The following is a 27078-nucleotide window of genomic DNA, read 5'->3' on the forward strand; positions in this document are numbered from 1 at the left end:
AGATAAAACTTAGCCTCGTGTCTCTCTATTCATATGGTTGATAGAAATGTAGGAAATGAACATTGCGATTGTAGCTTTGATAGTATCACACTGATTAGTTGGCTGGCGTGTCCCTTTTTAAAGGGGAAGTGTGTAATTTCTTCACCAATAGTGGAACCAAAGGAAAATGATATCAATAGAGTGATTAGTCACATGACATTTACAGCTCATGTGATTGGTTAAAAAAGTTCTGTGAGTCCGAAAATATATTTATGAATGGCTTACTGTATAGCACTCTCTGCATGTTAAGTTGGGATAGGGATAGGAGAAAGCATTTTAAAATCAAAAGAATATCTTCACCTTTCATTAAGGAGAGCCAACCAGATAATCCGTCTTTAACTGCATTGTTTGTCCTTTGTAATTCTGTATTTACTGTATATATCATTTTCATGTTAAAGCTCCTCAAACCTACAGGAATATAGCAGACAAAATGTTGCCTCGCCTGTTATTTTGGTATTTTGCACGGTGACAAGGTTTAGCTTGATTCCTGCTTTTTCCAAGCTAAGCAGAGAGTGTGAGTCGAGACGGTTCTGGAGCTGAAAGGTCTTCTGCTCATTAGTGCACAGCGGGATCATGAAACCATGACTGATCTCCTCTGTGTGGCCAGTCTCTCTCTCTACATCACTGTCAAAACACTGCCAAGACCATCATATTTTAGGCAGGTATTACCTATTAAAGGGATAAAGGCCATTCTTAAATTGCTGTCGGTAAATGGAATTTCCTTCAGTGAGAGTATGTCGACGTCAACTGAGATTGCCATTTTTTTGTGACAATCCTTTCAGTTCTGCCAATGTGGGGCCCTATTTTAAGAGTGTTATGCCTTAAGCGCAGCGCTATGCAATACGTCATATGTGCAACATCATATGCGCAAAGTCAGTGGGCATGGCCATGAAGTTTTTATAATTTCATGCAAGAATGCGCTAAGTCTAGGTGCAAATGGGTTGGCGAAACCACGCTCGCAAAGCGCTAATGGGCTGGGTCAAGTGCAATTTAATTCTGAGGTTCTTTTCTGGTTATTGCACCCTCTGCGTCCAACTATTTATTCCATTTCATGTCAAGCAACTTCGACATGAATTAAGACAGCCCATTCATAAACATTTGGTAGTGTAAGTGGGCTGTATGCAATGCATCCCTTGCTCTGTTTGTCATCTGCGCTGCTCCAGACCGTGAAGTATCTGATTTATGTTCTTTATCGGCCTCTATGGGATTGTTGGCTCTTGTTGTATTCACCCGTGTCTCACCTGCTTGAAATATATTTTGCTTTTCTCCCATTGGTATGTTTCTATTAATGCTTTATGTTTAATTTCTATACAGTGTCTTTGAGCTTTAGAAAGGCATTATACAAAATAAATGTTTTTTTTTTAATGATTAATCCATCATCTGCTGGTGGAATCCCCAAACTTCAAATGCCGGAACTGATTTTAGACTTTGGACCGAGATTAGACGTGTTTCTCAAACGATGGCCTTTTTCTTAGGAAAATAGCAAATTGTGCTTTGCACCACTTTATTAACATAGAATACACCCACAGTTTGTGCGCATACACCCACAGATAGCACAGACACTCCCACCCATGCCCAATTGCGCTTTGCACTGGCATGAAAATTGCCATTAGAATTAGTGTTCTCTCGAAAGTTGGATAACACGTAGCACATGGTTGTTGTGCTTAGCATTGCGCATATTGATGGCATGAAAATAGAGCTCATGGTCTCATAAAATCATGTTACTAGTTCATTTTTACATGGCTCGTATGTATTGCTTGTATCAGTTTCCTGGTGAAATAAACACTAGAAGCACTAAAACAACAATGACTTTTATTCACTTTCACACAAATCACGAGTAAAACGGCAGATTGTCAGTTCATAAACATTCACTTTTGACCCTGTTCCTCACACAATGCTTTTTTATGACATCAAAATACTTTTGCTGTAGTGCATAACTTGTAAGATGATACATTTTAAAGTTTGCATTATATAAACAACCATACTTTTAAGCATATTCGAGCGCAATCAAGTTTCGCGGTAGCTCAGCTGATAGACCGTTGGACCGGTGTACAAGTCTTGAAGAGCATGCGAGTTGACATGTAAGCCGAAAGTGCCACAGAACACCACAAAATGACTTTGCTTCAGCAATTGCGTTTTTCATCTAACATTTGCTTTTTATTACACTGTCGGTTAGGTTTAGATTGGCCTGTTCTGTCACAGTGAAATATATATAAAAAAACAGGATAGATGTTAGTATTCCTAAAAGGTAGAAGAACTAATGATAATATGTGGGAAAGTTTGCCATTTCCAGGCTGTGTAGCACCTACAGCTCTGCACTAGTGCATTTCCTTCTAAGAGATCCCAATGTTGCTTGTTTTTAACTAGATGGCTTGTTTTTAACAAGATCCCTGATCATTTCAGTCTGATCTTAACAGTTTGTGCAGCAAATTTGTTTTGTCAATTCTTTCACAATGTAATACAGGCTTTGCAAAGAGGCTGTTATTGAAGGCTGAGTGAGTTAAAAACTACATTAGATTCAACCGCAAATCCACAGACGGCATGTGAGCAGAGCCAGATAAAGCGTTCAGTGCTGTTGATCATTTCACATACAAAGTGGCCCTTTCTTAAAGGACCAGTTTCAAGCTGAATTGTGCCATTTCTGCACAATTAGCACCACCATATGGAATTCCAAATATAAACATTGTTTTCAAACAGATTTCTGAATACACCCTTTATCTGCCATTGGTCAAACTAGCATATAGTCCTGCCCAAACTCACGCCATTTGTTGGGCTGGACAAGTCACTCAGAACAACAGAGGAATTTTGAAAGTGTCATAGAGCCACAGTGTTTGCACTTTTCAGGGAAATCAACCTATGAATGGTTTACTTATAATAGTTTCTGCTTATTATGTTGGAATAAAATAAAGTTTAGCACAGTAAACCTTGCTAACATTATAAGTTGATCTCAGGGAAAAAATACATAAAAAAATGTATGATAAATCAGAATCAGAATGAGCTTTATTGCCAGTTATTCTTACACATACAAGGAATTTGTCTTCATGACCAGTGAACAAACAATACAACAACAAGAGATAATACAAAATAGAATACAAATAAAAAGTGAATAGAAAATATATGCATATATAGAAATACACTATAAGACAAAAAATTTGTTTATACATATGAACAAAGACAAATCTGTTATATACAGATAGTGCAAGAGAATGTAATGGCAGAAGAGGTAGGATATGTTGGATAAATATAAATAGACTAAGCTGTGTATTGCACATAATTATTGCTCAATGGGGCAGTTTGAACTGTTCATGAGGTGGATAGCCTGAGGAAAAAGACTGTTCTTGTGCCTGAAGGTTCTGTTGCTCAGTGCTCTGTAGCACCGGCCAGAAGGCAACAGTTTAAAAAGGTAGTTGGCTGGGTGAGTGGTGTCCAGAGTGATTTTTCCAGCCCTTTTCCTCACTCTTGGAGTGTACAGTTCTTGAAGGGAGGGCAGGGGGCAACCAATAATCCGCTCAGCAGTCAGAACTGTCCTTTGTAGTCTTCTGATGTCTGATTTCATGGCTGAACCAAACCAGACAGTTATTGAAGTGCAGAGGACAGACTCAGTGACTGCTGAGTAGAACTGTATCAGCAGCACCTGTGGCAGTTTTTCAGGTCCTCAACTGGTGAAGGAAGTTCAACCTCTGCTCGGCCTTTTTCATAATGGAGTCAATGTGTGTAGGAACCTGAATGACTCCACTGCTGCCACAGTGCTGTTCAGATTGGTGAGCGGATTCAATGTTGGGGTGTTCCTCCTAAAGTCCACTATCATCTCCACTGTTTCGAGTGTGTGCAGCTCCAGGTTGTTTTGACTGCACCAGACAGCCAGCTGTTCAACCTCCCTTTTGTATGCAGACTCATCGTCAAGAGGCCGATGACAGTAGTGCCGTCTGCAAGCTTGGCAGAGGGGTCCTTGGCAGTGCAGTCATTTGTGTACAGGGAGAAGAGTAGTGAGGAGATTACACATCCCTGGGGGGCACCAGTGCTGATCGTGCAGTGAATCAGCCAGTTGTTGATTCCCTACAGTGTTGGGGAATGGTGTCTTGTGGTTAGTAATGTCTTTCAGGCCTCTCCACACTGATGCAGGGTCGGTAGCTGAAAACTTGTTTTTCAGCTTCTCAGAGTAGCTTCTTTTAGCCATTCTAATCTTTTTGTCAGTGTGATTCTGGCCTGATTGTACAATATGTTATCCCCACTTCTGTAAGCATCCTCTTTGGCCTGACAAAGCTGCCTGAGTTTTGCTGTAAAACATGGTTTGCCATTGTTTGAACGTTAAATAATTCCTAGTAGGAATGCACATATCATCACAGAAACTGATATATGATGTCACCGTATCTGTGAGCTCATCCAGATTGGAGTGGAAAAACACTCCAATCAGTGCAGTCAAAGTGGGCTTGCAGTTCCAGCTCTGCTTTGTTGGTCCATTATGGCAGCGGGGGCATGGTCGAGCATCTGCCCGGAGAGAGAGAAAGCGATAAGGGTGCATACACCTGAGCCAGATTATGATTAACACCTGTTTCTAATTGTAGCGAGCTTTGGGAGAGCGGGATATAAGAGACCACGCCACCGACAGAGAGTCAGAAAGAGTCTGGGTCCAGATATTGTGGAGCTAAAGTGATGTCTGTGAAGCTGAAAGATTACCAGTTCATTGTGAAGCTGAAAAGCTATTGATTAATGTGAAAATTTAAGCGCTGGTAAGCTCTGAAGTAAAAGTCCTATCTTTGAGTTCAAGTTCCAAGTTTCCTGTGTCCTCCTTCCCTTCCTGTGTGAAGTTCGTTACATCCATCTTTTTACAGTCTTTACCACAGGTTTAGCTGATTTAATTTTCTACCTGTAGGTTGGAAGAAGATGAACCAGTGATCAGAGAGTCCCCAAGCTGCTTTAGGGACAGAGCGATATGCATCTTTTAATGTTGTGTTGCAGTGATCCAGTATATTTCTGTCTCTGGTGGGGCATGTAATGTGCTGTCTATATTTTGGCAGTTCACAGGTGAGGTTGGCTCTGTTAAAATTGCAGAGAATAATAATAAGTAAGTCCAGGTATTGTTGTTCCATTTCCGTGATTTGATCAGCCAGCTGTTGCGCTCACACACGCTTGTGGAGGAATATAAACACTCACCAAAATAAACGAGGAAAAGTAGAAAGGCTTACAGTTGATAAAGAGCACTTCCAAATTAGGACAGCACATGTTATTTAATGTTGTTACATCTGTACACCAACTTTCATTGATGTATAAGCATGTTCCACCACCTGTCATTTTCCCCATTTACTCCGCAATGCTATCCACTCTGAACAGCTGAAAGCTTGCCAGATGTAACGCGCTGTCCGGTATTGCTTCACTCAGCCAGGTTTCTGTGAAGCACAAGGCAGCAGAGTTTGAAAAGTCCTTGTTTGTACAGTTGAGGAGATGTAGTTCACCCATTTTGTTAGGAATAGAGCAGAGATTTTCTTGATGAATGCTTGGCAGCGCTGTTCGAAAAGCTGCGCTGTCGGAGCTTGACCAGCGTGCCGGGTTGTTTAATATATAATTTTTTTTAACGTATTTGTATACTTATGGCTGTTTTTATGGATTTTCCATTGACAGATTTACACAAGATATGGGAAATGTTACACATTCAACTCTGGTCTAGATGGAAACCCATTGCTGACGACTTTAAAAGGCGGAACTGGAAACGGGCTGGAAATCATGTTGGATATTCAACAGGATGAGTACTTGCCCGTTTGGGGTGATACAGGTAAACAATACAGTAAATGTGTTATGCTTATTAAAAAGAAATTAAAAAATGAACTTCCTTACATGAAAACTTGATGTTTTTTCTCAATTTATTAGGAGCTTCTAATAACTCAAGATACAAAACCAGTCAAATTCTCATCTACTCATTCTTTATTGTTGCCGTTTTCCACATTTTAGAATAATAGTTAAACTATGAAATAACGCAAATGGAAGTATGTGAACTGTAGTGACCAAAAAAGTAAAGTATTTTATTCATATGACCCAAAAAAGTGTTTCTTCAGTGGTGTATTGCTGTTAGTTACATCATATCAAAGCATGATGCTTTAAATGAATACTTTTGTGACTGAAAACTTTATGATGAGATACATCACTCTAGGATTGAAATGCTACTACAGTTTTAATAAGCTATGATATTTCCAGTATGAGTTCTTTGGTTGAATTATGCTCCAGTTAAATCCGAAAATTAAATTGTAAAAATACAAAATATGATATATACACTGATGAGCTAAAACATTATGACCACCTGCCTAAAACTTTGTTGGTCCTCCTTGTGTCAGCAAAAGAGCTGCCAAAGCATGGACTACAAGACCCTTGGAGGTGTCCTGTGGTATCTGGCACCAAGATATTAGCAGCAGATCCTTCAAGTCCTGTAAGTTGTGAGGAGGAGCTGCCATGGATCGGACTTGTTGTTCCAGCACATCCCACAGATGCTCAATCGGATTTTGAGGCCAGGGCAACACCTTGAACTGTTCACATGTTCCTCAAACCATTCCCGAACAATGTGTGCAGTGTGGCAGGGCACATTATCCTGCTGAAAGAGGCAATGGCCATCAGGGAATACCATTGCCATGAAGGGGTGTACCTGGTCTGCAGCGATGTTTAGGTAGGTGGCACGTGTCAAATTGACATCCACATGAATGGCCAGACTTGGTTTCCCAGCAGAAAATTGCCCACAGCTTCACACTCCCTCCACTGGCTTGTCATCTTCCCACAGTGTATCCTGGTGCCATCACTTCCCCAGGTAAACTGCACACACATACATGGCCGTACACGTGATGTAAAAGAAAATCGGACTCATCAGACTAGGCGACCTTCTTCCACTGCTCCAAGGTCCAGTTCCGATGCTTGCATGCCCATTGTAGGTGCTTTCTATGGTGGACAGGGGTCATCATGGGCACACTGCAGCCCCATACACAGCAGGGTGCGATGCAGTGTGTGTTGTGACACATTCCTCCAGTAACCATCATTACAATTTTCTGTGACTTGTGCCACAGCAGACCTTCTGTCGGTTTGGACAAGATGGGATAATCTTCGTTGCCCTCGTGCATCGATGATCCTTGGGTGCCCAACACCCTGTCACCAGATTGTGGTTTGTCCCTCTTCGGACCACTGTTGTTAAGTACTCTCCACTGCTGACTGGGAGCGCCCAACAAGCCTTGACGTTTCAGAGATGCTCTGACCCAGTCGTCTTGCCATAACAGTTTGACGCTTGTCAACGTCACTCAGATCTTTACTTCTGCCCATTTCTCCTACAGTCAACACTTTAACTATGAGAACTGATTGTTCACTTACCATCTAATCTACCCAGACCTTGACATGTGGCCTTGTTAGGAGATGATCAGCGTTATTCGCTTCACCTGAGAGTGGTCATAATGTTTTGGCTCATCGGTATATAGCATATCTGAAGAAAATGTAATAACTGATTATCAGCACTGACAAACTAGCATAATGTTCCCATAACTGGTCACAACAAAATGATTGCACTTGTGATAGAACATTTAGATTCTGAGATAACAAGATTAGGTCGCTTTCTTGCCCATTTTTACTTTGTACAGTTGCCCCATTTTTGCCATGTGAGCTGCCCGATTTATTCTCTGTGGCAAGTGTTATTTATTTATTTATTTAGCATAACCATAACACAGAAAATAAGTATGAAGCAAAAAGAGTAATGAATAACAAAATGTGATTTAATCAGCTGTGAATGAGGTCAGTGTTTAGAATTTATGTCCATGTGTAACACCACCATATGCTACTAAATATCATCTGTGTGTAAAAAATTAATCATGCTCTTTTAATGGCTATGGAGGAGACTCTATATCCAGAGGCAATATGAAGGCTGTAAAGTAATATATATTGGCATTCCATGTAATTATAAAGTTTATTATAAAGTCATTATATTTATACCTGCAGGCAGTGGGCTAGAAATTAACTGTAAATAATCTTTTTTAATTCTGTTCCCACAGATGAAACGTCATATGAAGCAGGCATCAAAGTTCAGATCCACAGCCAGGATGAACCACCCTTCATTGATCAGCTGGGATTTGGAGTGGCCCCTGGTTTTCAAACTTTTGTGTCTTGTCAGCAACAACTGGTACCTAATGCTAAACATATTGCTCATTCAACATGTTTTTATATCAGCTGACCTACATATTAACATATTAACTCCATGACATCATATCTATCTCATGCAAACTTTTATGGATATTTAGAGCTAGTTTAGATTCATGTGTTTGTTATTGAGTTGATCACAACTAGGGAAGCAATGTTTATTTTTATGTATGCTTTTGTATACTGAAGTCACGTGACTCCTCATGAGTACTAATTAACAGGAAGTCAAGAAAAGTGCTTATTTAAGTGGGCTTCGGTAGATCAAAGGCAGCGCTCATGGCCAAGATCAATATGTCTTCATTCATCGACTCTTAGCAATAGATCAATTAGATGAAATAATAGAGTGCTAGAAGCAACTTCTCTCTCACTGTCTTAACTTATTGACCTAATTTCTTTCTACTTCCTCCTCCTTTTTAACATCGAAGGGCTTTAAAACCATCATAAACTCTAGATAATATGATGCTTTTAGCAGTCAACCAGAAAAAAATACTTCACTTTATAGCAGGATTTCTTCTCCACTGGTTCCATTAGATATGCAAAATGATATCAAATTCAATTATTTTTATACAATTCTTATTATCATATTAATTGGATCTTAAATTTAATCAGAAGCATATAATATAATTTCAATGACCTTTGAAATGAGCATCAATATCGCTTCCAGTAACTGACACCTCGCTAAGCCACTTAGCCATATTAGCTTTTACTCTTTCCCTATGGAAGTCTATGGAATTCATGTGTATTTGAATTGTTTAAAAAATAATTGGTTGTGTTTTATAACTTAATGGTTATTTATTTATTTATCTATTCATGTCATAGTACTAGAGATGACAGAAACTAAAAAAAAAATTTTCCTGGCAAAAGTAAGATTTACACAAGTGGTTTGAATTAGACTAGTTTAAATATGCTTATAACTTTGCTTAGTTTAAAATGAGTTCAATTAATGCCAAAGAAACAAATGTAGTTGCTTTGCCATTTACCAAACTCTATTGTTTACAACTTATCAATTTTGTCAACCAAGTTTTAAAAGTTCACTTATTTCATTCATTTTAATCAAATTTTTCAGATTAATTCTCAATTCATAATATGTACACCATTAAGATTATTCAATTCAGTTTCATGGAAATTTGTTACGCAATTGAAATGTTTAAATCTTAAAAATAGACTGAAACCTCTTTATTTTTATTTTTTAGTAGTACCACAGTACCATAGTAAGTATGTTGTAGAAACGTTAGGAAAATTTCTGTTTACTTACACTAATGTTTTCAGTTGCAATTTATATCAAATGAGTTATTGATCAGTTAACCAGCCTGATCTCATGAAATTTATGTGACAATGGCAAAAGTTTTGCAAACCAAAATTACGTGCTTCATTAAATGTTTTACTGCAGTTTCCCAGTGAAATGTCCAGCAGGGGGTGCTAAAAAGGAGTGAAATGAAGTTGTAATGAGATGATGTTTTTAAGCTCAATATCAGAGGTTTAATGAGTAAAACGTGCCTCCCTAACCTAAAACTTGAAGCTAAACCTGACCAATAGTGTTCAAAAGATAAATAAGAGGTGATAAAATCAGACATCTTTGCCCTTAACCAACACCTAAACTTTTTTTAAAAAAGGAAATTCGACTAGAAAAGCACATTTACTGAAGCAACCACGTCATTTCGTGTCGCTTCTATGGCACTTTCGCTTCACTTTCGTTTCGAGCGTCCTTGGCTGGGTCTCTGAGTCCAACACTCTTCTTATCAGGTGAGTTACAGCGGAAGTTAAATGAATAAGTGTGTAAATGTAGGTGGGTCTGTCATACAGTACAAGTGTTAAAAATGTATTGTTTTGCAAATGATTCGTTAGAGTAAAAGTATTTTGATATAATAGCATTGGCAGGAGGAATGAGACAAAAGATCCAAGTGAGGAGAACAATGATCAGTTTATTTAATAAACACAGCTAGGCTGGTAAAGCTTCAAGAGGGGGACCTGGCACGGACTGCAGCGTGGAGAAGGATGGTGTTCGTAGACTTGTGTGCATAGTGGTCATGTAGAGTAGATCCTCGAGGAATCCAGAGAGAGTAGTGTTCATAGGCTTGTGTGCGTAGTGGTCGTGTGCAGAGCAGTTCCGGTGCAGTGAGGTATCACTGAGGAGAAACTCAGGAGAAGCGTCAAAGGAGGTGTGGCAACAGGCAGGATGGTAACCACAATCCCTGCGCACACAGCGCTGACTGAAAACCAATACACAGAACATGAAACAGGATATACTAGGGTAGGGCAGAGGGAGAGAGTGGTAAGCAACAGGACTCAAACAAACCATCGAGAGTGAGGTACGTATAGTCAGGGAACTAATGGCGATCAGGTGCCGCTCGATCGCAGCAAGCTGGAATGATCAGCGTAACCATGGAAATAATCAAGGCTTCCATGGCAACGCTGATTATGCGAGCCAGCAACACCTGAACCAAACAGAGAGAACATGTAATGACAAACTAGAACAAACCAGCGGTCTCACCGAGACAGTGACAAATATAGCAGAGTGTGATTAAAAGAGTAAAAAAAGATGCTTAAAAGTCATAAACAGCCATAGAACCCATGATTTGTGTGAAAGTGAATAAAACGCACAATTGTAGTAGTGCTACTAGTGTTAATTTCACCAGGAAACTGCAGCAAAATGTAGAAAGTGGCATATAAAACTTGGTTTGCAAAAATGTAGTTATAGTAATGTTCATTCAATAAGACTAGGTTGCAGTTAACTGTGGTGAGCAATTGCCTCAATTCTAATCTCCACAGTTGTTAATCACATTTCTGCATAGTTTAGCATTTTCCTTGAAGAAAAACAGCAGATAAAAATGCTTTGCAATGACACACTTCATTCCAGCCCATGTACGAATTACATCTATTAATGTTTTACCACTTTATAACACATTTAACTGAAAATTGTTCTTCAGGATTCATGTAGCAGGGATTTCCAACATGTTGTCCACTCGTTACGTTCTTTGTGTGCTGTATTTCTAATGCAAAATATTTATTCACTGTCAAAGCGGCTGATTGCACTCTGGGTTTTATTATATTCAGTTAATGCTCTCTACTGTTAGTCCTTTGATTGCTACACCCTCTTTTTTGGATTGGCTCAGTATGTTTTGATTTGTTATTGAACAGCTCTGTCCTGCCATTAATTAATAAAACTTTATATTCCAGCTTCAATATCTTCCTCCGCCGTGGGGCGACTGCAAATCCACCCCGATGGACTCTGAATTCTTCTCCACATACAGCATCACGGGCTGTCGCATTGACTGTGAGACCCGCTATCTGTTAGAGAACTGTAATTGCAGAATGGTGCATATGCCAGGTGCGGACACTGACCATTTTTATACCTTTTGAGCTTTACTACTTAAACCATCCCACTGAATATAGCATGGAGATACACTTGCCATATTAAAAGTTTGAATATTGTGGAGAACAGGATGAGTTAAGTACTCCAGTAAATATATTTCTCAGGGTGGGTTTATTTTTTAAAAGCTTTCGAACAGTTTCACTATTATTGCCCAGTGAACATAAATTGACCTTTTGTGGCAACATGCCCTAATAATCACTCAAATTATACCAATAATATAATTTGTAAAACGGGCATTTTCTGTAGTTGTCTCAGTAGTAGGCTTTTGGATCCCAATGTCCATATTTATTGCATAAAACCTGAGAGAATATTGCTTTGTGAAAAGTGTTGATCCGATTTTCTCCAATTCAATCTTCAGTTCAATTCTTACTTTGATAGCTTCCTTAGATGTAGAGTGTTCTTAATTGCCTTATTGATTTTTTTTATTTATTTTTTTTATTCCCTTGTTTTACTACCAGTTGAAACTTTGAGCAATGAGAATTTTTTTTATACTTACTATATTATATTTTTTCCTTTTTACTATCTGGCACAGGCACCTCTACTGTCTGTACACCAGAGCAGTACAAAGACTGTGCTGATCCAGCTTTAGGTAAGATTCTTAATACTATTTATTATTATGTAATTACTACTGAATAAAATGTAATAGTGTGTCAGACTTTTGCAGTTTGGTACTGTTTGACACAGTTTGCATTACTAGAGGATACTGTAATATGTTTGATATTGATTTTTATTTTTCTATAAAAATAATAATAACAAATTAGAGGATTCTGGGGATGGGTGTGCTGGATCACTTTGATGTGTCACTAAAAATATCAGAACTGAATTATTGATGTCATAATTGACAGATTTTCTAGTGGAGAAGGACAATGATTACTGTGTTTGCGAGACTCCTTGCAACATGACTCGTTATGGTAAAGAGCTGTCCATGGTGAAAATACCCAGCAAGGCCTCTGCTAAATATCTCGCCAAGAAGTTCAACAAGACAGAACAGTATATCGGGTGAGTTTACATTTAAATGGTATGTTTAAATTTAAATTTGTATTGAAATATTTTTCATTATTTTGCAAATGGGACTCAATTTTTGATGTAATTTCTAGTGTAGTTCAACTATATCTTAATTGATATACCAGGATATCTGTCCATCCCTAAACCTGAACTTAAAGGTGAAGTGTGTAATTTTCTCAATGTTACAATTAGTGCTGTCAGTTGATTAAATTTGTTAATCGCGATTAATCGCATTATTTTTTTTGTAGTTAATCACAATTAATTGCCGATTTTGAAAATGCTGAAACTTGACACCATATATACTTCTTTAAATGCATTTATTTCCATCTTATGAAAGAAAAAACAATATGTAGAAATTAGTGCTGTCAGTCAATTACAATTTTTTATCGCGATTAATCACATAATTTTTGTAGTTAATCACGATTAATCGCAAATGTTAAAAGCGCTGAAATTTTACACTGTATATACTTCTTGTATTGTCAAAATTCATTTATTTCCATCTTAGGAAAGAAAAGAAAAAAATATGTAGCAATATAATGCTTTATTAACATTTTCCAAATAAAGCCTTCCACAGTATAAAGATAGAAATGCATTAAAATATAGTCTCCCCATAGGTTGCATATTCATTGCAATGGGCATTAAATCTCTTAAACTCTCATCTTCCACAATATTAATCTGCCAGTAGACAGTGGCTATCTGCTTTGCTACAGCAGTCATGAAGCTGTGTTTATGATTCACATCAAAGCGTCAATGCCAACGTCAAGCATTGCTTTGAACTACACGAGAGAAGCACTTGCAGACAAAAACATCTCATTCTGCATTTTGGTGAGAGTTAAGACTTGGCATGCTTCTGTGGTAAATAAAATGTGCCTTACATGTATACTTGATTTCTATCACAAGTCCCATCTGGGCTTGTTTTGTACATCAAATAGCGCTAAGAGTTCCTTTCTCCATAATTTTTTCACTGTCAGGGAAGCGCTGTTTTGTGTGTGTGTGTGTGTGTGTTTGTGGTGTGTCCGTCAGTGTAATGATTCCAGGCGGACACATTACACATTCCGCCCTCCCTACATGTGTTTACAGTATGCTGTTTTTTTGCTGTATTAACGGTAAATGTGTTAATCGCGATTAAGAAAAATTAATGTGTTGGGGGTAACATTTGAGTCCCCAATATGAATATTGAGGAATAAAAACTTAGATTCAGGTTTGCAATCAATTGAGAGAGAGTTTACTGATTGTTCTCTGCAGTTCCAATAAGAATCACAAGACAATGGGATCCAGTGGTTCTGTAATACAGAAGAAGAAGAAAAAGCTTACTTTCAAAAACATTCACAAGCAATTATAGTCAAATGCAAATTGAATTATAGGTCACTTACTTCAAACATCTTAGCCCTTCACAAATATGGTCTGTTTCCACCTTCGTGCAAACAATCATTAGGTAGCCATAATGTTAATCAAGTTCCCATCATTGGTTTTACAGAACTGGGGCCAGATTCACGAAAATGTTCTTAAGAAAAAAATTAAGAAATTTCTTAGGATAAATTATAAGAAGTCCGTAAGAACGTTCCTAAGTGCAATTCTTGAAAAATTCTTAAGAAGTTCTCAGATATTTTCTTAAGAATAAAAAGACAGGTTTTGACATTGTCTGATCAGCCTGCTCATGGGCTTGCCTTGTCTAATAGCCTAAAACAAATTCAATACTTCAACACTGGTCAGTCTTAAAATGAAATAAAAAAATTGTTTTTTTAAGTAGCAAGCACCTCGAATTTTTCAAATTTTTCAATTTCTTTTGAACGTAAAGTGCATGAGATGTGTTAGTTTAACCATCGTAGGAGAATTTACTTGCTGCTAACCATTTGATAACTTTAAATTTGGCATGGAGGAAAAGGAAATAAACAAAAACTTTTGCAGACAAGAGGTTCTTGTTGAAAGCTGTTGAAAAGCTTGATGATAATATCACGTCGGAACTCAACGGTCGCTCAACTCACCACACACCCCACCGAGAACGAACCACATTATAGCGACCATGAGGAGGTTACCCCATGTGACTCTACCCTCCCTAGCAACCAGGCCAATTTGGTTGCTTTGGACACCTGGCTGGAGTCATTCAGCACGCCCTGGGATTTGAACTAGTGAACTCCAGGTGTGGTAGCCAGCTTCTTAACCACTGAGCTGCCCAGGCCCCCAAATACAAAATATTCTTAACTTTTTTGTTAAGTTAGAAATTAAGAAAAAAATGGTAGTTAAGAAGAATTTTCTTCTTAAGAATGTTTCGTGAATCCGGCCCCTGATGTGCAGATGTCAAGGGATAGCGATAAGTTATGACTACTACTTTTTCTCTTTATCAAGAAAGTATCAAGGAGAGCAGTTAAAATCCTTGAGGTTTTTGACTATGGCAGTCACGTGTTAAAGGGCACCATAAACAATCCTAAATGAGTTAGACATTGCAACTGGCAGGCGCTATCATCTCTAGGACAGGAGTCTTTCTCCCTAATCTTTGATGGAATGCAGGTCCTCTTGCCATCTGTGGAAAATTAGGAAAGAACAAGGAGAAAAGCAAAGAGAATCACACACACAAGGCCAAACGCAGCACATAGTCACCTAATATGACAATAAAATCACATAAAGAAACTCGAAGTTCCAGTTCAAATGATTACATGAGGTAGATATGTTATATGTCATGGTTTATTTTATGAACCATATAAAAAAATGGATAATAATAAAATCATAACTAAAATATATCTTTCTCTCATACAATTAATAATGATTGAATTAAAATAGAATCAAATGGTTATAGAATAGTTGATTAATTATGTAATAATTATAACAGATATATATATTTGTGAATAAATGCAGTACAATATAAATGCATATCCTCCAGGAGTCGGGCTAAGAATAATCATTATTGCATTCCTGATGTAAATCAGACCCTTAGTCACCCCTCAGATGACATACGTTATTTGCACCTTATTGTAAAAGGTTGTAAAATACTTTCTCGTGTCCCAGCTTAATACGCAAAGTCAACTATAATTAAGCCATTTTAAGTTGATTCCAGCAAAAAATGTTAAATAATGTGGGTCTGTGGCACAAAATATTGCTCTATTTAATTAGAACATTACTCTGTTTGTTTGAGTATCTTGACCAGCCCAACACAGCAACATTGGCTCAACCAATGGCGTGAGTTTGGTGTGAGACTTCTGTCTGTATGAACAATGGTAGATGAGGGGCTGTGTTCAGGAATCCTAATTGCAAACATTTATTTGTTATTTTGCAATTCCTTAGCACTAGCTGAGAAATTACAAATTCACCTTTAAAGTTTTGCTTTTATTTGAAAGATTATGTCAATTTTCAGTGTTTTCTAAAAAACACTGTTGTGTTAGTGTTTCATATTTCTGTTCTGATATCTTTTAATTAATTCTGAAATGTCTGTCCATCCCTCAACCTGAAATCACATTAAAAATATTTTTCTCAAACAATTTGCAATTTTATTTGTCTAATTTTACAGGGACAACATATTGGTTCTGGATATATTTTTTGAGGCTCTGAACTATGAGAAAATTGAACAAAAGAAAGCATATGAAGTTGCTGGATTACTTGGTAAGAAGATCTAGAGTGCAATCAATTTAGAGAATTGCACTAATTTTGACACTAATAGCCTTCCATATTCCTTGTATTGTAAAGCCATGTTTGAGGTTTTTCTTCTTTAAAGCAGGTCATTCTGCTTTTTTTTTTTTTTTTTATATATATATATATATATATATATATATATATATATATATATATATATATATATATATATATATATATTGCATTCTCTCAGGCGATATTGGTGGACAGATGGGTCTGTTTATAGGAGCCAGCGTCTTAACAATATTGGAGATATTTGATTACTTGTATGAGGTATGTTGCATTCTTATTTCTGTATAATTTTCCTGAACATTTCTTCATCTGAAATAGCTCCAAATAATTATAGTAATTTTCTGACAATATATTTGAATGTTGCACCATTTTGTCGTTTCACAGGTTTTTAAGGACAAAGTACTGGGTTATTTTCTACGCAAGAGACAGCCACATCGGAGTGCTAGTGACAATCTGGTAATTGTGCTTTCTCTGTTTCCCTGCATGTGTATATAAAGTTGTCATTGTGATGATACAATAATATGTTTGCAATTCTTTTTTTGATAATTTTTTTTTTATCCATTTTTTTATTTCTATTCAGTTGGATTGCTTTTCTGAGTGTTGCATGCTTCCAGTTTGCTTTATGTCTTTGGCTCAAATTCTGGGAGAAGGGAATAAAGGGAAATTATTGATGAAGATGCCCTTTCCTCAAAAGACATAGGCCTGTATTTGAATGAAGGCAAATGCAGTGGCGGCCCGAGCATTTAAGTCTAGGCCTTCTGTGCAATTCATGCCATTAAGAAAACACAGTTTCACAATGAATAAGACACCGTATGCCTATCATACATTACGTGGCAGTTGACTAATAATACCAATTGAAATGTTAAAAACATGTTCACGCACGAAAGCCAAAACCAAGGAGGTCTAATATGAAGAAAAAGCTCTCTACTAATATTTGTGATTTAAATGTTGCTTGCAATAAATTTTGTTCCGTAAGGTTACACGGTTACTTTTCAAAACTTGATCCGACACTGAATGCTCAAGCAGCCTGATTTACACTTAGAAAACTCCTGATGTTGCTATAACAATGTAAAAAGCACTTACCACTTTGCTTGGAGAAAATCAGCCCTCATTTCCTGTTTAATTAATCAATTGCATGATCATGCAGAACGTCTCAGGTTTTTAAATCCATAAGGATCTCTTTCTCAATGTCGAGAGCGGCAGTGATGACAGCCGACATGTCAGCAAGATCTCGCACTCTTCGTTTTCAAATTACGTACATCATTAAAGTGTGATTGCGTCACTCAAGGCCAGCTAGAAGGCCTCCACCAGGACATATCCTAAAGATCACACCCACCAAGAACAAATAAATCAATCTGATTGGCTGATGAATCTGACAATCTGACTTTAGATGCCGATTCATTTGCACTGTTGAGGGATTCTGTGGAAATTCTGATGGCCAAACAGGGTGGAGTTCAGACTCACGCGGTGCTTCGGCCAAGGAGCATGCGATTTGTGAAACAGCCGACACGCTTTGCTTATAAGCATCGAGGGATTAATTCTGTTTGGATAAACGTTTCGTTTTTTTTGCTATTCATTTGTAGATGAATTAGGAGTGGAAAGCAATTGAAAATACATAGGCAAAAAAGGTGAATGAGAATGAAAGGATGAAGATATATTTATTTATTAGGCATGTTATGCCAGCAGAGAAGGCTTTGCTGGCCCTGAGAAATCACCACTGGGCAAATGTCAAAACTGAAAATAAGGAACTTTTAGAAATCTTAAGCATTTTTATCACCCTTCGCTTAGCTTTGGTTCCAATGATCCCAAATCATAGATGATTAGGCTTAGATAGATGATTAGTCAAGAGCCATTTACTGTATGAAGTTTTATGTTTTTTTTAATCAGCAGAAATACATTACATAACTATAGCAGGTTTACATGGTAATTGTTTGCTTGTAGAGTTTAGACTGACTGTTTAGAATATGTTTTCTTTATCAAAGAATTTATTTTAAATGTAACTGTTCTACTGTATTTAAGACCCATTTCTTTAGATCACAAAAGAATCAAAATCTGCATCAAAAATGCAGCTGCATGCATATCACCCTTGGAATGTCCTCTACATTTTGTTATAAAGTCTTTTTTTCCCTTTCTAAAATTAAAGAAGTGGCTAACTACATCTGAAAGGAAGAGGTTAGAAGTTAATTCTTGAGTACAAAAAATATGTATTTTTATTAGGTTCTACTAGTTTCCAAACATCATCAACAGCATTAACCCTGTCCGGGATTAATTTTGTTTCCATGACAGGTTAATATTTTATCCAGAAACACAGTTTTATGTGTTTCCATTGGCGTCCTCATTTCCATACCCCCTCCCCCCCAGTAATCATAACAAGCAGGTGCAATCCCCCCATTATTTATACCATGATCAATGGGAATGTTGGTAAATGCTTCACGCTGCAACCCCCAAACCAAATCTACGCCCTTGTGCATTTCAGATCATGGAATACCCTATAACTTCTTGTCACCATCTTGTTAGAACTCATTACATCTTCCTGGATTTTGAGCACCGTCACATTTGTCCTACAAAGAACAATGTTAATTGCTTTATGTAGTATGCAAACTGCTAGCAATATTAAAAGACATTCAAATACCACAAAATAAGTTTCATTCACCATTATTGCACCATACCATGCCATGGACAAAACAATTCGCCATTTTGATCCGTCCCCCAACATTCACTTGGACATCAATTGTCACTTTTAGAAGGCAAGAAAATAGCTAAAATGTTTAGACATATAATAAGCTTAACCTGCACTTTATTAACTAAGGATGTCCTGATACGATTTATTTATTTATTTATTTATTTTTTTTTTTGAGAACGAGTACAAATACCGATACTTTCTTTCTGATACTCTCCGACACCAAGTCCGATACCTGTTTTTTTTCTTTTCTGAACTCAATATCAACAATTTTTCAATTTTCAATTTCAATTTTTATCATCAAAATGGTGTTTAAATAAATTGATTAATTAAAAGTTTAATCAAATGAAAATATAACAATACATTTTCAATGTAATGTTGTATTATTTTTTATCAAATAAAGTGCTTATATACAGAACCTCACAGCACAATCCAAAATACAGCAGTAGAGTTATATTTTGGCAAATAAATTGCTGCATACTATTGATTTATTATTATTATTATTATTATTATTATTATTATTATTACTAGTAGCAATACAGTGTATATTACATAACTTTACAATAGTGATATATTTCTGTCATACTTTTTCATTTAAATTGATCTTTTATTTTGATGTGTTTCTGTGTGATGACGGTAGTTTTTCAGTCCCAAAAAGCCAGGCGCTACTTGACTCAAAGTGATTATTGAACTGCAAAAGGCTGCTATTCAATTAAATAAGTCTGTACTCTGTATGTGCCTCATGCTACAAAGCATTTGCGCTCTGTTCACTGTTATTTGCAACAAACAGAGTACTTGATGCTCAAGATGGTGTTTTCCCAGTATAAGCCAAGGAGGAGCTTTAAAGGTACATGCGGTGCAGCTGGCGTCGGCACACATTCACTAGTGCTCTGCTCACATTTGAAGCGTGCTGCATATGCAAAGTAAACTATATACAGTATTCATCTCATTAAGTTGCAGCTTTTGCAGTTAAATAATCTCACTAGGACATAATGTGAATAGAATTTGTGTGCTGATTGTTTACGTAATGACATTCGTACGTCAGATGGTATGGGTTTTTGGTGTCGGAGCATTTTTACGAGCATGAGGACGAGTACATGAGCATGGTATTGGACCCGATTCCGATACCAGTATCGGTATCTGGACATCCCTAATATTAACACAAACAGAGAAACAGCATACAGAGCCAGACAGACAAATCATTTAAATACCTTTAGAAAATAAGTTAGTTTGGTTGATTGATATTTGACCTTCAGCTTTGAGAGTAAAGTATGCACATGACTTTTCAGTGAAAGTACTTTCATGGGATTTGTTAACAAAGGTTAACACAATAGGTAACATGAACTAACAAAGAATATTACTACTACATTTTTTGCATTTAACATTATACAGTTAAAAGTGTACATTCTCATTAAAGGAATGTTCTGGGTTTAATACAAGCTCAATCAACAGCATTTGGGTTATGATGTTGATTACCGCAGAAAATAACTTTGACTCGTACAGTAACACTTACAATGGAAATAGGGCCAATCCATAAACATTAAAATACATATAAAAGTATAGTATGTATATTAGTATGATTAAAATCTCTCTTCTACATTATTTTAGTGTGCTAAAATCGCTTAAAGGTATACGCCATTGCATTGTCATGGCATGGTAATATTGAATATAACTTTACACAGATAAGATTAGCAAGAAATTTTATCACACTAAAATCTTGTTAATACATATAATGTTTAAGTCATATGGAAATACTTTTGAAACTAAGTGTATTTTAACGTTTATAAACTGGCCCCATTCACTTCCATTGTAAGTGCCTCACTGTAACCGGCATTTTCGAAAAGTCGAAAATATTTTTTGTTGTAATCAACATTATGCGACAAATGCTGTCAATTGAGCTTAACTTGTATTGAACCCAGAATATTACTTTATGTAGTTAATTCAAAACATGAACAAACAATGAACAATAGTATTTGGATAAACATTAACCAAAATGTCTAAATGCTGTAAAAAAAAAAAAAAAAAAGAAGAAAAAAAAGAATTATGTTACCTAATGCATTAACTTATATTAACAAATACAAATTTATCATAAAATGTGTTAACAATTGTTTTAATATTCTGTTATTTACATCCAGTACAATATATTAAATGATTAACAATTAAAATAAACAATATATTTGAAATTTTCATTTTCAAAAATCAGTTGGACCATTGCTTTTCAACACTGTATTATTTTGTCATAAGTCTTTTCAGGGTCAAGGTCAATTCAGTTTCAAAACAAATCAAATGCATTCATTAATGGCATATAGGCTAAATATTTCACACTTATTTATATTCAGTCTTGGCTAAATTGGAACTGAATTGGCCTGAGCTTGGGTTTGGTCATCTTCATCTCTTTCCATCATGTTTATTCCAGGATTTCCCAGAGAATTCCACCAGCCCTGGTGTCACGCCTAACCATGTCCCCAGGTAGCAACGTCATAAATAATATTGCAGAAACATTTCATTGTGTTCTTCTTTAAAATCATTCCTATAAACATTACATTATTCACACCATTTAGAATCTTTTCCCTTTGTGACGTATTCTAGTTGTTCTAGAAGTGTAAAAACAAACTTTACATGTCGACAGGGAAACCATGTCATTTTTAAGCATTCTAAGATACATTTTTTCAAAACCCTGTAGCTTTCAAGATGGAGATGATGTTTTGCAGAAGTTCAGGTAAAATAAAACCTGTCTGTATGAATTAGCTCTCACTTGTTTTTTGTTTTTTTTGTTTTTTTGTTTTTTGTTTTTTTACTTGTTTTTTTCTTTCTGTCCCCCAGTAATTCATGGTTTTATCCTTCTTCCCCCGAATGATGCCCTTTGTCATTAAATCTATTTTTGTGTGTGTTTATTACGAATATGCTTCCCCAAAACAATTAAAGCTACACAGCACATACTGTGGTACTAATGCAATTTTTTAAAAGTTAGGATGTTTTAGGGAAGCTTTTTGAGCATTTATTTAATCATGGTTCCAACAGAATCACATTAGCTATGTTTGGAATGTGATGCTATCTCTTACAATTTCTGCAGGATATAGTATGTATACTGTGCACAGAATATTCTTTATGCATAATATGACCTACAACTACATTTGCTGGGCACTGTATTCCACATAATTGCATTATAATGATGAACGAAACAGAAATAATTAGTTAGTTGAATTTTGTAATTAAATTAAATATTTTTATCGGCCTATTAGTTAACGCAATAGTTAACCTAAATTTACAATGAACAATACTTTCGGAGCTTTGATTATTCTTATTTAATTTTCTTGTTTTATTATTTTACATTTAAAGTTTGTATACTGTACTTTAATATTTCAGTTCCAGAGTCATGAATGTACCAGAATACGCAGTTTGTAATTAATTTAAATCTTTTTCTTGACTCATTATTTGATTGGGCCAATTATTATTGTTTATATATTTATTTATTTATTTATTTATTTTCACAAAAATGCAATAAAACCAAAAATTGTGCACACTGGTTAATTATTTTTATTTTAATTTATTTTATTTTATTTTTTATTTTATTTTTTTGCATATTGCATGCTATTTTGCATACTACTATAAAGAAATGGTAGTTAGCAGTAAGCAGTAATATTCCATTCCGAACATAGGCATGGCTTTTAGAGTAAAGAGTTGATCCAAAGACAGGAAATGCTTGTAATTTTAGAGTTTTTAGTTATTAATTAATACATATATGGACCTATATGGTAGATTGGACTTGTTAGATGATTTTATGGTGGATGCTGTATACAGTTTTGCCCCCTTTGTATTTATTCTGTAAAGCTAACTTGCAACGTTAGTCGTACGTCTTGCAAGAATAAAATGCTGTATTGAATGGTTTGAATATTGAAAGGTCAGGCTTTAGAATATACTGTATATTTGGTGAAAGTAATGTAAGAGCTTGTGCTGAAAGGCCCTTAATTTTCTCTGAAAGACAAGGAATGATGAAATGAGGTGGAAATATGATGAAAAAGAATTACTTAAAATGGAAAGTTTCCATTTTTTATGGCTCCCTGCTGTTCTCCCAAAAAATGCTGTTCATTTCATAAATTTTTAACATACCCACATCAAATAAATTTATAAAAGATTTGTGTGTAGTCACAAAGTATTAGACTGTAATCTAGAAACTACTTTGAATATTTTAGCCATAAAGAAAAGCAAAGGAAAAAAGAGACCCGAAGTTTTCAGCTAAGGAAGCTGCCAAGTGTATTGGTTTATTTCAGATAGGGCAATTATTTTTACCCAACTACTTCGTTCATAAGTCTGTCTGCAAGCTTCAACTCATGAAATATGAAAAAAGGCCAACTGGATGACTTGCCAGAGGAATTATCGCTTGTTTCTTATTGCGACTTATATTAAAGTGTCTAATTTAGTTTTTTTTTTTTTTACTGTTTATCTTAATACAATAACGAGTCCAGTGTGCAGTATTCTTTGCTGAGCTGAGTGAGGTTTACTTAAGAAAAAACTAGGAAACAATTTTCATGCAGAAATTGTTAGTAAATTTAACAGACCATATTTTCAAGGAAAATGGTGGCTTTCATTTAAAATTCTCAAGTAAGTTTACTTTTCAAAACTCTCTTTCAAGTAAATTTTACTCACTCTTTGTACATTTTATTGTGTAGCATTGAATTGAGCCATGCTTTTAAAAGTGTACTACCGTTTTGATGCTTTTTCACATATTTAGTCATGTACCACATAAAAGACAGAAGCCTTCCACAGAGAACCTTAGTGCATGATATGTGTTAGACATCATCACCTTGCTTTACAAGAAGTTATCAAACATAATAACAAAATCAACAATAAATATTTCAAGACATTGTTTGGACAAATTGGACAAAGTTTGAAGGACGTGAAACTTTCAAACTGTAAACATCATAATCAAAGAATGGGCAAAGTTTTAATGTAAGGGGTCCATTTAAATCATCAAGAGGAGAGTAATCAGACAAAAAATAAGAATGCTGTCTCTAGGAAGAAAAGTGAATTTTTGAACTAGTGGTGGCGCTATGGAGTTTTTCCTAGAGGTCCCAAATTTGCTATGGGGACTATTCATGACTACCCATATCAGTACGCCAAATTTCATAATTTTCTTACGAATGGTTCTATGGGCTGCCATAGACTCCCATTGGAGAGGAATAATAATAATAATAATACTAATGCATACAATAGGTACCACTTTCCCAGCACTTTCTGTGCTTGGCCCCTAAAAATGGTGTAAAACAACTTGAAAACAGTGAAACTATTCATGCTTATTCATTATTCAAGCCCGGTGCATGCTGGGAATACCAGCTTCGAAAAGTTTATTAAAATATACTTATTTAATTTACCTGTGAAATTTACTCAAATTAGTGAATAAATATGACAAGGTTTTCTTCTATAGGATTGATACATGATGATGCATGTAAAGATAACAAATAATCATAAATAATATTTACTTATAAGCTAGAGCGTTATTTTTTACATGTTTGAAAGTAGTACAAATGTAGAATTTACTAAATATTTCCAAGTTCATGCTTAAACTAACTTATTCAGTGTTGAAAGTTTCTGTTTTATTTACTTCACCACAAAATCATTTTTCTTCAGTGTATACTTACACAAATAATATAGCAAATTAAATATACACCATTTAGTTTTTTTTTCTTTTTGTAAATTACTACATTCATTAAATGCATAGTTTTCACAAAACTAAAAAAAATGTCATCATATACTCACCCTCATGTCGTTCCAAACCTCTATGATTTTTTTTCTCTTCTGTGGAACACAAAAGGAGATGTTTTGCTGAATGTCCAAACTACACTTTTCCATGCAACGAATGGAAAACTCCAAAAAGGACACAACAGTACCAGGTTTGATGTCAATGACGGAAAAAGCTGTTGGTTCTGCAAGGTCTCTTGACCGATGTGCAGGGTTTAAATATATGCAAATGTGAATGAGTTTTGAGAGCTACAATAAAAAAATGAAAAAATAAAATAAAAAAGATTGACAGTGATGTCTGTTCCTCACCCACTGGAGTATAGTGCACCTTTTACTGTCCTTCTTGGAGCTGAAAAGCCACTGGTATGCTTTATTTGTATGGAAAAGAACAGCGTGAACATTCAGCTAAACATCTCCTTTTGTGTTTCACTGAAGAAACAAAGTCATTGTTTGGAACAATATAACAAGGGTAAATGATGACAGAATATTTATTATTTTTATTAAAAAAATATATATATTTTTTTTATGAGCTTTCCCTTTAAAGCTTTGCAAGAGAAAAGGACATTGTGCAATACACAGGGTACAAATTTGAGCCTAAAGGGCTAAAATGGCTTTCATTGTTTTATTGTAATGAAAACTGTGGCCAATAACACCACTAGATGCATCTATTTGTTGTGTCATAACAGGTATACATACAATGAGTGTGCATCCACTGATAAACACATGAGGCTCAGTTCACTGGAATGGGATGTTTAGCTCTTAATTATTTCTATGCACATTCCTGCTTTATTTAAGCTGTGATTGCACCAGACTTCGTTTGCAACATTCCAAACATCTAAAATCAAGACTAAGAATACCTCTTTCCTCTCCATCCCCTTTCACTCAAACTTTATCCATAAATTCTTCCTCCTTTTTTATACAATTTGACATGGATTTTTCACAACCGCATCATCTGTTGATGTTCTGTTTACTGCTTATGGTCACGATTTTCCCATTTATTCACATTCACATTCCCTTTCCTTTTTCATTTCACTCATTTGTTTACTTCCATGCTCATACTGTATGTCACTTTCTGTTATAAATGTGTTACTGGCATAAATTCACCTCCAAAATTCATCTCCATCCCCCAAATGTTCCACTTCTTGTTTTCCAGAGCACATGCGACACACTCCGGAGTCACTCGGACAGTCTCGGATTCGCGCCGAACGTGCTACCTAGTCACTCGACTATAGGCAACTTTGAGGAATTCGCTTGTTGATGGCACAGTTGGCGGGAACCCGACGGGACAGTTTAGGGTATGACGGAAAACTGTGAAATATCTGATAGACTCCAAAAGAAGTGTAAGTTCACCAAAATGTATGTTAATTAGATGACATAAATAATCTATCAACTACTGAATAGAAGTATATATTATCATGAAATACAAATAGTCAACACTTCCAAAACAAAACTCAGGTTTTATGAACATACTGTAGCTCAACATCACAGCCACTGTTTGTTTGACATTGTGAAAATGCTGGTAGATGTCATGCCATATCTTTCAAACGATGTAAAACATACAAATACTGTGACAGTATTTCATCCAAGAGAGAATTTTGTGCTTTGACTACTGTATGAACACTGTGGGCCTAATTTGATCAAGCCGCCTTTAACAGATATAGAAAGCATTTTAATATTGCACAAAAGTTGTTATAAATACAGTTGGCTCGGCCAAGGTTAAAATCTTTTTTTTTTTTTTTTTACAATAATCGTGAGCTTTAACTATGAACTTGCTGCGGTTTGACTAAATTCAGCCCTGTGATAGTACTCAAATGTGTAATCATTAAGAATGTTTGTCTCTATTCATATTTTGTGTATATTAGTGCAATAATATGCATAATGAATATCGTATATTACCTTCAAGTCTTAATTATTAGCTGTCAGGAAAACAGACAGATGCTTTCAATACAACCTGAGTGACCAGCAAATTGCTTATTCTCAGTGTTTGATTTTGACAGGCTAATATTATGCTATTTATCTATTTGTTTCAACCTCACTAGACAGTGACAAGACAGGACGTTGAATGATATTTACATTTATGAATCATGCGTTTTATAAGTGTGAGGTTCTCATGGAAGCTTCACTGTCTGGATTCATTCAAATCCAAAGCTATAATGTATTGAATACAAGAATTGAGTCTGTTAATCAAATTGTTGTAACTACATGGTTTCATGAGAGCTGGTTCATTATTTAAGTGGCAAAGACTGTAAGCAATGTATTGATGTAGAAATTCTATCAACATAGTCATGGAAGAGCTCTTGAAGAGTTATACACTCATATCTCATATTTGCAAAGCATGAGCACTTCAGCATTAAAGGGATAGGTCACCCAAAAATAAAAATGCAGTCATTGTTTACTCACCCCTGTGTTGTTATAACCCCATATGGCTTTCTTTCTTTTTCTTAACACA

The 27078-nt window shown here is 35.8% G+C and overlaps 1 protein-coding gene across 2 annotated transcripts in view; it reads left to right on the top strand.

Moving 5' to 3' along the window:
* Positions 1–27078, top strand: part of LOC127432165 (acid-sensing ion channel 1C) — a 109228-nt gene extending 82150 nt beyond the window's left edge. The window contains exons 2-12 of one of the 2 annotated variants that reach the window (XM_051683019.1): positions 5659–5809; positions 8052–8179; positions 11374–11524; positions 12102–12158; positions 12415–12568; positions 16077–16168; positions 16392–16471; positions 16595–16666; positions 21307–21359; positions 21574–21609; positions 25783–27078. In XM_051683019.1, the coding sequence (XP_051538979.1) occupies positions 5659–5809; positions 8052–8179; positions 11374–11524; positions 12102–12158; positions 12415–12568; positions 16077–16168; positions 16392–16471; positions 16595–16666; positions 21307–21359; positions 21574–21609; positions 25783–25861 (1053 nt within the window). In that variant the 3' untranslated portion in view covers positions 25862–27078. The remainder of the gene's footprint in view (positions 1–5658; positions 5810–8051; positions 8180–11373; positions 11525–12101; positions 12159–12414; positions 12569–16076; positions 16169–16391; positions 16472–16594; positions 16667–21306; positions 21360–21573; positions 21610–25782) is intronic. The other variant, XM_051683020.1, reaches the window with a different exon arrangement.

Source organism: Myxocyprinus asiaticus, chromosome 41 (genome assembly GCF_019703515.2).
Source record: "Myxocyprinus asiaticus isolate MX2 ecotype Aquarium Trade chromosome 41, UBuf_Myxa_2, whole genome shotgun sequence".
NCBI classification, from domain to species: domain Eukaryota; kingdom Metazoa; phylum Chordata; class Actinopteri; order Cypriniformes; family Catostomidae; genus Myxocyprinus; species Myxocyprinus asiaticus.